The 13,526-nt window shown below is 37.4% G+C and overlaps 1 protein-coding gene across 1 annotated transcript; it reads left to right on the top strand.

Moving 5' to 3' along the window:
• The first annotated feature begins 1,440 nt into the window (after nucleotides 1-1,440).
• LOC110862025 lies at nucleotides 1,441-6,595 on the top strand. Its single transcript, XM_022111166.2, has 3 exons — nucleotides 1,441-1,754; nucleotides 4,298-4,577; nucleotides 5,405-6,595. Exons 1-3 carry the CDS (start codon nucleotides 1,690-1,692, stop codon nucleotides 5,603-5,605), a joined length of 546 nt encoding a protein of 181 aa, XP_021966858.1. The 5' UTR covers nucleotides 1,441-1,689; the 3' UTR covers nucleotides 5,606-6,595.
• The last annotated feature ends 6,931 nt before the right edge of the window (nucleotides 6,596-13,526 follow it).

Raw genomic sequence — 13,526 nt, 5'->3', positions numbered from 1 at the left:
GCAACACCAACTTGTCTGCTGCAGAAGGTTTTTAATTAAGGTTCACGTTCTAAGCATGGGACACGGTTATAAATACGATCAGACCTGCCAACTGTGTCTTTACTTATGTTTTTTTTAATGTTCATCCACATATTTGGTCTGAAATATGTTGCCACTGCTAATGTGTCATAACAGATGACTCATCTGTCCATAAATATTTAAGTGACATATGTGAATCTCAATTGATCATCAAATTCGTGAATTTTCCAGTCTAATCTAAAGTTCGAATGAGAAATGCTTCGATACAAACTAAACATTGTAATTAAGACCTGATTTGACAAAGTGTGTGTGTTTTGCTGCTTTCTCCCGAAATTTCTCGCGAATTGTTTTGATTTAGAATTTCTGTCTGATAATTATTTTAATTACCATGTTTGTGCACTTTCGCCACCTTTCACCAGGACGAAAATCCACCTCTTCAAATCCCACCACCAACACCCCTACACATGAGTGAACTCTTTGATGTCACGTTGTAATTAGGAGTCACATCCCACCTCTAATTTTCCGGTGTGACAATATTCTCTCCCCGCTTTCTATCCGATTTCAACAGTGGTGTGAATTCAGCTTTGTAATTTTCACCCTCCAAAATTCCAATAATTATAGATATGCGTCATGACATAAGCGTGGGTTGTTGTTTCAGAGCGTATCGATGCATTCACCTGAATCTGATGTCCACCGAGTGGAACTCTTCACGCATCAGGGGGCATTGATGTCGGTCCAGTTAACGCCATTGCCTACACAAATGGGTGCATGTCGACACAGCAGAGGAATATTCGGGGTGTTTCCACTTCCAATTACGGATGTGGCTTTCTCCTCGCTGTTGTGCAGCCAGGTTTCAAGTCTCACCCCGAAGGGAGGCGGTGATGTCAATAGGACTTGTCATAATAGTAATTCGGGGTCAATTTGATCGGACCGAGTATTATTCCCTTCTCTTCCTCTCGTAGAGAAAAAGTAGGGAGAGACTTGTATGTGGATAATGTACGCTGGATGGCTCGTACTGCGTGGGGTTATCATCCATCTGTACCAATTATCCGTTGGGTGGGTATCCTTCATTCTTTTCGTGGTCGTTGGGACTCTTCTTTCCGATGGACTTTCATGTTATAGAATTGTTAAAGGAAGAACGCCGTTTATGAATTCACCGACAAGATCGAGGAATTCATTCAAAGGGAGAAGCCAAATGTCAAATTTCTTACCATAGATCTAGGTTTTCATCTAGTGTTTGGTGCTAATTGTATGGTTTTCCTGATGATACCTTTCGTCAGCCACGGCGTCACTCATTATTATTTGTGTCCACCTTGTAATAATCCTGCGGGGAGAATCATAAGTATCTCATCCGACCAAACTAATTACTCATGCTGCCCGTTTTGCTTCCTCCATCCGAGTATATAAGGCTAATAAATGGATCGGATTCTATCATTTAAGCTCAGCACCCCTCTCGTCGACACCACAAGATAACCCACCAGCTCCCACTTTCTCCTGAGATATCACATTTCTCCCGAATTTGCTAGAACGGAAGAATCCTCGTGGTAGATTTCGAGAAACATTTCTGGGCTGCAGCAACAAATTTCTAGCCAAGTATTTCAAAAAATAGGCTAAACTCAACTTTCGGAAATTCAAGTTATCACAAAAACCCCAAGTTTTACAATTAACATCATGACGAACTTTGGAAACCAAGCATCACTCTTCGAAGATAGCAAACCAGAATTCCATGCAAATGGGTAAGCATCATTTTTTTAAACTTTGTAATCAATTTTACAATTCCAAATTCCACAGCGTTTTCTAACCGACAGACGAATAGAATTCTCCTTTTCCCAAAAGTGTCAATAGATAGTTTTCATTTGAATTTCAATTCATGGGTGGGTGCATAGCGTGATGTTGAGGTTGCACATTTTGGCAAAAATTTACTTTGGTCTGCGCTTTCAATGCATCATCCACAATTCCGTGTGGTATGTCATATTCGACTCATCCCCACGACTCGACCTATTGACAATAACTCGCATCATTCGTATCATCAATCAATTAGCACGCCATGCGAAACTACAAGCTCAATTATGAATCCTGTATAAATTTAAGACTTAAAGAAGCCGTGACTTTATCTTTCTGCGTCTCTTCGAGGTTTTTTTTTCTTCTTCTTTCATATCGCCATCAAAACCAAAGGAGAGAATTAGCTATTTGCTAATCTAATATCTTCATAATGGCAACAATCACGGCAACAATGGGTTTGGGAGGGAAGAAGTTGTGTGATTAACAATGGATGGATTTCTCTCCCTCACTCTGAAAATGTGCCATCCATCCACTTGCCACATAAGACTCATGCAAGATCATGCCACAACAATGGACTAAGTCAAATTCAAATGCAGCATTTGCATACTTTCCTTCCTTCAACTGGCACGAACGAAGCTCGACTGTAAATCGAAACCAGGGATAATTTCAATAATTGGGGTTTTTTTGTGAACAATTCAGACGAACGTGTAGGATGTGATTTCACAAAACTTTATTTCATTTGCTAAATTAGAGGCAGATTAAAAGTAATTAACGATTTGCATGAATTGCATTCATAAGTCATTCGAAAAGCTAGGTAAACTGACGTAATAAATAATTCAAATTTTGATATTGGGTAAAGGGAAGTAGTATAATTTTTCAAGTGGACACAAGCTTTTTATGGAATTTGATTATGATATAAGGCTTGAAAATACCTAGAATTTTTTATCAATTTGTTGGCTGTCTATTATTAAAAAATGAGTTTGTAGGAAATTTACTCATTTTACCTGAATTTCATGTTGTGGTTAGACTATACAGCATTTATAATTGTATTGTCGAAAAACCGTGACATTTCCATTAGCAGAAAAACCTGAATGTTAGTGACACTCCTGTCTTACTTTTTTTATGAAAAGTGAAATTGAGAGGCACTTGCATTTATCAATTATTTGAGCATTTGCAATTTTTAACACGTGAATGTATGTTTAATGTGCATAAGTAAGTTATTGATATACATATGTACTGACCAATATTTATTAAAATTAGGAAATTTCGGAAATTGCTTGGAAATTGTTACAAGTTGAATATATTTCAGTTTAACAAAGGTCAGTCGTCAGAGAGATATGCAGGATCACCATTTAAAAATTCTATGTAATGTTTAAAGTCGTTAGGAAAAAGATAAACTAAAAATCGGGGGATAAATTTCTTATTTTTCGTTAACTAGCCACTAGTTTCTAGAGATCCCAATTTAAACGGAAACTTATAGTAAAATATGACAATGTTACTCATGCACATTAAATACAACACGAAAATTCACGTTAGTCTAAATAAGCATGCACCGACGTCCAAAATCTGTTTGAGAAGGCTGGTAGCTGGTGAACAATTGCAAAAATCGAGTCTAAAAAATTAATGGCAAATTGTTACTTTTCACAAATTATTGCTTAACTCGAGTAAAATTTAGCTGCTAAATAAGTGTAAAATCCTGTATTGAAATTCCTGGTTAAATTTAACTCCGCTACAGGCTTATATTTGTATTCCACTTTTAGCCATAATATTTAGCAAGACCTTGCAACGCATTAATTTCCACAGATCCAAATTTTCTTATAAAACCATCATATCATAAAATCCTGATGGTAAAGAGTGACGGCCAGATATCAGTACAGCGTCTTTCTGGCAAGTCAGACAAGATTTGAAACGCCCTTGAATTCGATTCGAGATTGAGGAATGTGAGATTATCACATTTCTTGTAAATGGGTGACACCATACTCGCGACTTTTTTTTTTACTAGTGCATGTCCAACTCTGAATATCGGCCTGAGTGAGACTCGATGTTGCATTACATTTCCTCCTCGTCGTATGTGTCACACATACTTATGCAGACATTAATTTGCCAAATTATATAGATTGCAAATTAAATTGCGTTGACATATTAAATTACATTCTCTCTCCTCAGCCAACATTTATCCTTGATTTAGAATTTCATTGTCATTCGTGTGTAAGTCGGAGTGAAGCAATAATGGTCATGATGCCAACTAATCTGCTTATCTTACATTATGCCACAGTCCTCTCACATTCTTCTCGCGACTTAATATCAAGTTTATTTACATAATCTGTCAGCTTAGTTGGAAAATATTACAACAGGTCTGAAATGGCAACTGACACAACAGGTGATGTCACCCCAGCACCACCACTAAATTAATACGCCATCCATAACACCTTGCATTTGTCCAAAGAACCAATCAAATTGCAATTTTTAATGGAAGTCAATTGGTTGATTTTCACAGGAAAAAGTGCAGAAAACCGAAGGAAGCCTGGGCCCGCTGGGGTCTCTTGCTCCTGGTGGGTGCCACCCTTCTGGCGACTGCAGAAGCCCAAACTTTCCAATACAGTCGGGGGTGGACTAATGGGAAACGGAGTGGCGGTTACGGGGTTGGAGGACCATACGACCTCGGAACGGGGGAAGGAATGCTAGGAGTCGACCCACTCGAGGTCATAATTCCCCCCGGCCACCTTCAAATGAGTCTTAACCCCCAATCCAGATACCGAGCGGGAGAGTACACTCAGGTGAGTGAGACATCAATATCGCTATTAATCGATCCCAAAAAAGCAGCCCAGTTACTTTATCAGACACATTCCATCATGTCACTCCCGACTTAGTGATCAAAATGTTTTCACCTTTTTGTCTACGAGGCCGTCTTGGAGGATTGAAGGGAGGTGTGTGAGTTGAAGGACCACCGGGATGGATCTTCGGGGTGGTTTTTCATCTTTTAAGGCACCCTCTCCATCCATATACCTGTCCACTTTCTTACTCCTTTTACCTACCCTGTCATTAGTACGAGGCTCGCTCAATCCCCTCCTGATTTCGGGATGACTTACTTACGCCATGCTCCGTTTAGACATTGTTCGACTCGTACTGGTAGATTATGACCTCACAAAGAATGAATATGAATATGCAGGAAAGAGTGGGTTCTTACATGAATTCCGTAATATTCAAAAGCCTGTTGGGATGATCAAGCCCATTTATTTTAGACGGTAGACACAAGGACTCCATATCCATGTCTTGTTCTGATCAGATTTCCCATTAAACTCTTTATGTCCTGGTATCTCTGTAATGTTTCACTCCACGTCGTAATCTCGAATCAGTAAAGTAAACGACATTCCATTCCTTCGAGACATTGTTTGTGGGCAAGGTGGATGCTGCGAAAGTCGTAAAAAAAAGTATTTAAACTCCACGAGAATTGGTGACACGAAGGATACTTTTTTTCCATCCCTGTGACCAATCTCATCTCTTTTGTGAGTTGTTGACATGCATCATTATGCGGATGTTTGTTTTTTTCTCCGCACAAAAAGTGGTAAAACTGTACCTTCTTTTTCTTTTCTGCTTGTTGCAGTACCTCGTGAAACGATCCGCAACTTTGGGTAATACGAAGAATAAGCCCATGTGGATCGGGACCATTGTGGGAATGGACACGGGTGTGGATGGCGCAGGAGGATCTTCAATAACGTCGCCAAATGCGAAACCAGTCGTCGGCGAATCAGTGACATCAGCCAACCAACGGCAGAGGAGTGGTTCTGCTCCATCCGACTTTTAAGAGAAAATTATTCACCTGCTTTTGGAAATATTCTGAACACTACTTATTATTATGAATGTTTTGCTCTGGTGTCGTAACGCGTCTCATTAATTAACCACAAGGCCCTGGCAGTCTGTAATTTTTGATGTTGATATGACATAGAATTAGAATTCTGTACAATGTTTGAATTATTTCGAACCAGCAGAAAATGTACCCCAAATGAAGCAGAAGATCTTCTCCTGTCTCACGTTTGCCACTGGTATTTTAAAGTCCTAAACAACAGTTCCCTTGCACTGTACTCATGCTATCTCTTTCGAGTCTTGTTGGTAGTCGTAATTAAAACGTAAACACATTATTATGTACCTGTAAATTAATTAATTAATTAAATTACTGTCACTATCCGTCATCATAAATAATCGCGCACGACGATGTAGCTCCCTGATCACAATCTGTCCATCTCACCCACTCATTCACGCCTTGATCCAGTTCTTCGTGCTTTACTTTTCCCAGAATAATAAGAATTGAGGCTAAAACTTGTCAAATTTTAATTCTAATGTATTGCATGCAAATACCAGAGTAGTTTGTAGATTAAGGATTTTAAAATAAACGTCAGGCTGACAAGCTTCCACTTCTTGAGCGTTCTTTCTTCTTCTTAATCCTTAGCATAGTTTAGCTCAAGGTCCAACCCCACGAAATGGTGGGTTGAATTACACTAAATGCTATTGGACTTGTTAAAATGTAAAACCATAAGGCAAGCAAATCGTCTCTCGTAATATTTCTGCTCGTCTAAGATGTCTGCAAATGTCGACTTCTTATGTTTCATCTTTTACGCAATCCAAATGCATGTGCACTTTATGTAATGTTCTATACAGGAATATTGAATAATAAAATGAATGGACTTTCTGATTCGTGGAATAGTTTTAGTCAAAACTTTGCAAATCTGTCGTGCACTTGAATCCGATCATTCTAATAATTTCGTAAATGTGAAAATAAAATCAATATTGAAAATGACATGGGTTTTTTGTGATTTATTTTAGCTGTAAACAAAAAGCCCCAAGATGCATAAGTTTAGGTTCTTCATTGTCACGCCTTATTACCTCGTGAAATAAGACATGAACAAATTAAAGCTTCAATTTAGACGTATTATCCCATCACTGCAAGTATTTCGTTAAATCTGCTCTACGTGCGTGTGGTTCTTGTGAGTTATTTCGAGAAAATAAGTTGAAATGGAGACCATTATTCATTTTCTTGTACTTATTCTTGCCATCAAAGAAATTTGCACATTCAACCACAGCATAACTCCTCCGGTTGTGGAGTAATGACAAAAATGGACCAATTTGTAATAGGGAGTTGTTGTTGGTGTGATTCAATCGAGTTAGTGGAGCGTGTAGCCATTCACAAATTTTGTTTACTTACAAAATTCATTTGAAATTAGTTTTAAATTTCCGTGGTTGGAATTAAACGTGTTTAGTAACTAAATTTGAGTTTCAATAATACATTTTTTGAATTACAAATTCATATTTAGGTGAATGAAAATTGACATCGTAATAAATATGTATTCAAAGAGTATAAATACGGTTTCAATGCAGTTTCACTTTACGTTACAGACATTTTTGGCGGAAATTACTGCAGTTTTAACTTCTTTTACGGTCTTTTGAAAGATGCATACAAATGATAATAAAGAGTCGAAAATAAACCACCATTATTGTACTTAAGTATTAGGCTGATGATTGAGTTGTATGATTTTTTTGTTGGAGGACACATCGCAAATACATCAATCATATCGTCATATGAAATAAGATGCAACGCGTATAAGACAAGGCGGAAATAAGTACGTATGCATATTTATTTAAGAAGTGACAGCAGCGAATGATCGAAAATCATGGCTCCAGATAAAAAGTTCCATGTAACTTTCTTACATTCTACTTACATAAAACAATTGAAAGCTGTAACTACTTTTAGTTTGTTAGCTAATGTTAACTACATTTCAGTTTTTCACAAATATTTATTACGCTACATGTTTACACTTTACATTCCAAATTTATTACAAATTAAAAAATTATGGCAATGCTATACAATTTAATTTGTAAGTAAGAATGAATCACCATCGTCATTCCTGAAATTTCTGATGGAGAGAATTTGTATCATGACAATTTTTGGGAATGCTATATATAAATTCGAATACTCAGAATACATCAAAGTTATTTTGAAGACTTGTGTAATTATGACCAAACTAAATTGATAATGAATTTAAAGTTTAAAGTTTTAAAATGTTTAATTAACTACTAAATATATCATGGCCTTTAAAATCGATGTTCAATTTTATGTTATATAATTTGATTATCAAATTTACAATTCAAATTTCAACAAATTAAACTCAACTTCTTTTAATATCTGCGGTCTCAGTTTAACATTGTGGCTACCATGCACCCATGTTTGCCAACTGCACACATTCCCATGCAGTTTACTTTTGCACCTCGTGTGACTGTTTAAACACTACACGATAGCACATACTTATCGTTTTTGAACCTTCATTATGTGCTATCTCATCTGCTGACCGTGGTGGGAAGTAACATGGGAGGAATTATTAAACGGCCAAAAAGTGAGATAGCACATAATGCAGGTTCAACGAGGATATGTGTATGTGCCACCACGACGAAAAATATTTACCTTTAAACTCGACATGTTCACATTCAGACTAAAATATTCAAGCAACGCAATCCAACGCAGAATTGAGGCATGAATGGAAAAATAAACACGTAAGAAAAAGAAATGGATTAATAGCCACTTGCGAAACTACACTAAATTTCCATTATGACACTCAATCAATCTCTTATTCACACTGTCCATTGCTACGTAGTCCTCCTTTTCAAAAGTCGTGTGTGTGCATTATAAATACGAGTGTACCATAAATACGTATGAATATCACGCCATCAGCAGCGGTGGGATATTAATACCTCGTATGTGTTTGTTTGTGCAATAATTGAATAAAAGATAAATGTCTTTGAGATGTGATTCTGGATTAGAATGAAATTTTTCGTGATAAGGATGAGAATTTATTATTCAGTTATTCTCCTCTCTCACTGACTCTAACCTAGTTTGAAATTTAGTCGCATTTTTATTATGCAGAATATGTAATCAATATTATTTAAATACTTTTCTGAAACACGGCACCTCTTCCTGCATTCATAGAGATTCATAGCTCAACCGTATTTTATTACCAAAATGGGATTGTGTAACTTTGAATTTGTAAATGCACATTGCCGTCCAAGGTCTAATTAGGTCTATGAAGTATTTAATATTTAGGGGAATTGGACTCATAATTTTCTTACATGTTGTTATCAATTTGTTGAGCACTTTATGGGAACGGTGATTTCCTACTCGATTTGCTCGCCAAGATGATGCGTGTACTTGAAAATTATCCTGTTTTTCATCCATATTGTGCTCTTAGCCTTATTAATTTCTTCAAACTTTCTTGCACATTGCTCATTTCCCAATCACCAAAAGCCTTGGATAGATCTTGTATATAAATATACCTTTAAATTTAAATTTCGTAAATGGCTTAACCTAAACGGACATCTACGGACTTAACGCCTTTCTTCCTTGTTTCGATAACTCTCTCATTAAGAAATGGATCTGCAATTAAATCTTAGCAAAAGTAAGGTGCAGTAGCAATGAAACTAATTGTTATTACACGACTCCTCTCTGTATTGATTGTGATCATTGTGCCATTGTCATTAACTTACAGGTATGTAGGCAGATAATGTCGCCATACCTTTGTAAAAGTTGCTAGTGTTTGCAAAGTACATATTTATTTTCACCTGCCTCGCCGTAATGTAGTGAAATTAACTCATTTGTCAATATTTTCCTAAGCGTTTGTATGTACGCACACAGAAGCACTTTTAGACGAAGAAGGCCCGTAAATCAAGTTGCAGCGACTCTTCTGCCAATAAGTGCACTTCATAGTCGCGAAAATACCTTGCCTATGTCCACAAATTAATTGATCACCAATTATTGATTTGGTTGCTTTTGTTCGCTTTGTTAAAATCTGAATATTCAATTGAAAGATGTTCTGGCATCGAGTGAGTGAGGATTCACCTACCAATTTGTATGCCGCTGTTAATTACTCGTCTTGCACATGAATGCTTACTTATATTTACGTGTCGTGGGTAGGTAACAGTGTTTGCTTTATTGTACTTGATGCATTAAATGGCGATTTTGCAATAAAAATTGATTATTTATCCATTTACTAAAGTGAAATGTAAATGCTAATCTACCGTTAACTCAACATTCCATTAAGATTAATATAATATTCAAGTAATTCATGTTCTTTAATCTCAACGACTGCACACACTGTTGGTTGGTTTGCATTGTGACACACACACTGCACATGCACCAATCCCTGTAAAACTATTATAATTAATTCATTACTTTTATTCGATGAACTGATTGAAGTGTGACGTCTTCGATTAGTATTCTAATCCGAGTCACTGTGTACACGTCAAAAATCCACTCCACTTCAAATCAACCAGACATTACGCATTTTTTGTATTGTGCAACAAAACCGTTGTGCATTTTGAGTTAATGAAAATCATCAGCATACAATCCGCTTGACGACAATTCCACATTTTTCTACCAATTTAAGAACATCTCTTCCAAATTGAAAAATTTATCGTCACCAAATTAAGCCTTATTACAAATTACCACCGCTTTCACTCCGAAATGACATTGTTTTATTGTTTTTGTTGGTACACACACATGTACATGTACAAACACACTCGAGTATTGTGCATCCATCCAACCGTACTGATTACAACTAATCAATAACTAACGATTACATTGGTTTCGTGTTATTATGCACGCCTTCTTAGCAATGCTGCTCATAGACAATAATATGGACATCAATACTGCATAAAGTTTCCTAATATGCACCTGTCCCTTGTTTGCCCCTGCCTCCTGCAATCACGTCCGTCTTCCTCCACTCCTCCTTTACAGCAATTTTTGAGTGAGATATCTGATACCAAATTGTTGATTGCTTTTCAATCTCTCGTCGTCGCTACCTTGGCGTAAATGTAAAATATTTATTGGGTAGGCATGATCAGAATGGAATAAATAATACGTCTCATCCATCATTTGATCCCTACTTACGTATGTATCTCTTCTCTTTCATAGAAGAACTTTCTTTGCGGATTTATCATCAGAGTGCGGATGATGACATCCGTCGCACTTTTGCGAATGTGTGTGTCATATATTTACGCGTCCCATGGAAAGATGCGATAATAATGGGTTGATGAATAAGAATTGCAGCAAGTGTGAAGCACCCCAACCGCACTTGTCGAATCGCCATACAAACACAAGCCCCCGTTTTGTCTCCTTTTTTTATCTCTTGTAACTCGAGAAGACAGGAATTTGTTGTGTGCAATTCATCAGTGATCATCACATGTGCTTATTAAACGGTAAAGTGTACGATACGTACGAGTAGTGTGACACTAGTTAGCTCTCAGTTGTTTGGATTTGATCACTGTGAATTATGGGCAGTCAGACCGACACAAGCTATAAATTTTCAGTCATAACACACGTTTCATTGTACTTGTTCAATTGTATTGTACGGTATAAATAAATAAATGGATAGTTTGTGGGAATGTGAAAGTTGTCTTCGCATAGGAGCTTTGCGTCGGGATATGATATGTCTTACGTACGTATATAGTTAATGAGTGGTTAGTTAATGGTGTGTGTTATAGACACCCATGTCCACATGTATGTAAGCTAGGAAGCTTGTCTTTGTATTTATTACAGGAATAGAGACGTGACAAATACTAATAAAATGCAAAAAGTCGTAATTAATAATTCTTGTGGGCGAATTAAGTACTTGTGCATTGCATATTTCGTAGCAGAAATGTTCTAATGTCGAGATGAAGATGACTTATTTTCTAAACTGACGTATTCATTTCGTCCTTTGATTTCTAATAATTTATTTAATCAAGCCGTGTATGTACATGTCTTTCTTGTGGGGTTGACATTTAGATACAGCTCGACTCCACTTGCACAAAGTAATCACTCGTGTTAATTAATACGCAATGACTGTGAGCCAACAGGTAATTGTTGCAAGCAATAATTTTAATAATGAGTGAGCCCAAGACAATACAGAGGAGTAGATGATGAGCTGATTATTACTCTTGCTGGTTGAATTACGACATTATTCAAGCAATCTAACAATAATTCTCGCAATAATTAAATCCATCTTGTCTTGCTGAATGAATACGGTCAAATTATTTTTAATATTGTGTGAGCCACATTGAAAGCTATTGCTCAAAAGGGTGTCTCCCATTTCGTTTCGTGGCTTTGCTATTACATTTCCAGCCAGCACAGAAGCCGTTCTGATTGCGGGACTGATTCACCAGAAGAAGTGACCCAAATATCTGGCTGTCTGTGGATTACTAAACCACGAACTGTAATACATACTTACCAACATTTGGGCCGTTTCTTCTTATCTTAATCGTGAAGAGAACCTTTTCTCAAGTCCAAACTCCTCGCAGTTTCATTACCGAGGGGAAAAGATGCACTCATTCGACGACCAATAGAAACCAATATTTCCCGATAATGCCCAAGTCAACAGATATGTAACGTCGTCACAAAAGAGAAAAATCGAGGAAAGTAAAAGGTAAACCTTTCGTAAGGACAGAAATATACCAAGTCAAACATGTTACTAAACCCTATTCTCTTCATCTTTTCATGCGCTTTGTTACCGGCTCCTTTCAGCAACTTTATTGAATTTGAGGCAATTACAGTGTGACCGTGTTTGCCAGGATCATCTGCACCACGGAAGCTGGAAAAGATGCATCCAATCTCAAAATGTGTTAAAAAACTGCCCTCCTGTTAAAAACCATTTCCACTCTGATATCATTCTGACTTACAAGTTACGTCGTTCGTTGCACACATTCTTTGTGTACCTCGCTTACTTGGCTAAAAGCAAAAGTAGGTAAATTTATGGGCTAATGTTTCAGGCATGCAGACAACGGCACAGCCAGTAGCAATGGTTTCTCACTCATCGTCTCTTTCAAAGGAACGACGAATATGCATTGCATTTATTTCCGTTGATTGTTTTGCAGAAGAAGAAGAAGAAGGAGCCATAGCAAGCAACAGGTAGTCGTCGTAAGTTCATAGAGTCGAGATACGCGGCTGGTAGCCCCATTTATTTACTCCTCTGTACAATGAACATTAGCATAAACTTACTGCTCTCTGTACAACAGGTAAGATGCAAGATGCGATATGCAAGCACTGCATTTCAGCCACCTCACCTGAGAGACAAGTCTCAAAGAAATGGAAAGGCAAGAGCACAATACACAGGTTGGTTGGTTTGTGGTGGCTACAACTTTTGCTTTACGTGGTGCTGAGGAGGGGAGCTTGCGAGGTTGATAATAACAGATCTCGATGCCCTTTGGATATGTGGTAGGGTCCTATGAGTGTACTAAAACCCTGAAGTGGTTTGACTCCATGGCCACATTTGCGCCCGCCACACCCACTCAAAAATGCTCAAAAAACGCTTTCACTCCAGTTTTCACTCACTCAAATCCACGCCAGAAATCCAATTTTACTCGGATTTTGAAATTTCTTTCACCATTATGCTCCCAGATAGTTGCTTTCTTCAATCCAATATCAAACTCAATTTTGCTGATGATTATTTCGCAGGCGTAATTTGAGTTGTTTATTACTACAACAATCCTCATTCAGAATTTCAAATTTTAAAAATACTAAAAATTTCGAAAAAATTGGGTTTGATATTGGATTGAAGAAAGCAACTATCTGGGAGTGTAATGATGAAAGAAATTTCAAAATCCGAGTAAAATTGGATTTTTGACGTGGATTTGAGTGAGTGAAAACTGGAGTGAAAGCGTTTTTTGAGCATTTTTGAGTGGGTGTGGCGGGCGCAAATGTGGCCATG

Source organism: Folsomia candida, unplaced genomic scaffold (genome assembly GCF_002217175.1).
Source record: "Folsomia candida strain VU population unplaced genomic scaffold, ASM221717v1 Fcan01_Sc048, whole genome shotgun sequence".
In the NCBI taxonomy this organism is placed as follows: Eukaryota; Metazoa; Arthropoda; class Collembola; order Entomobryomorpha; family Isotomidae; genus Folsomia; species Folsomia candida.
This window is presented reverse-complemented; position numbering and strand designations above follow the sequence as displayed.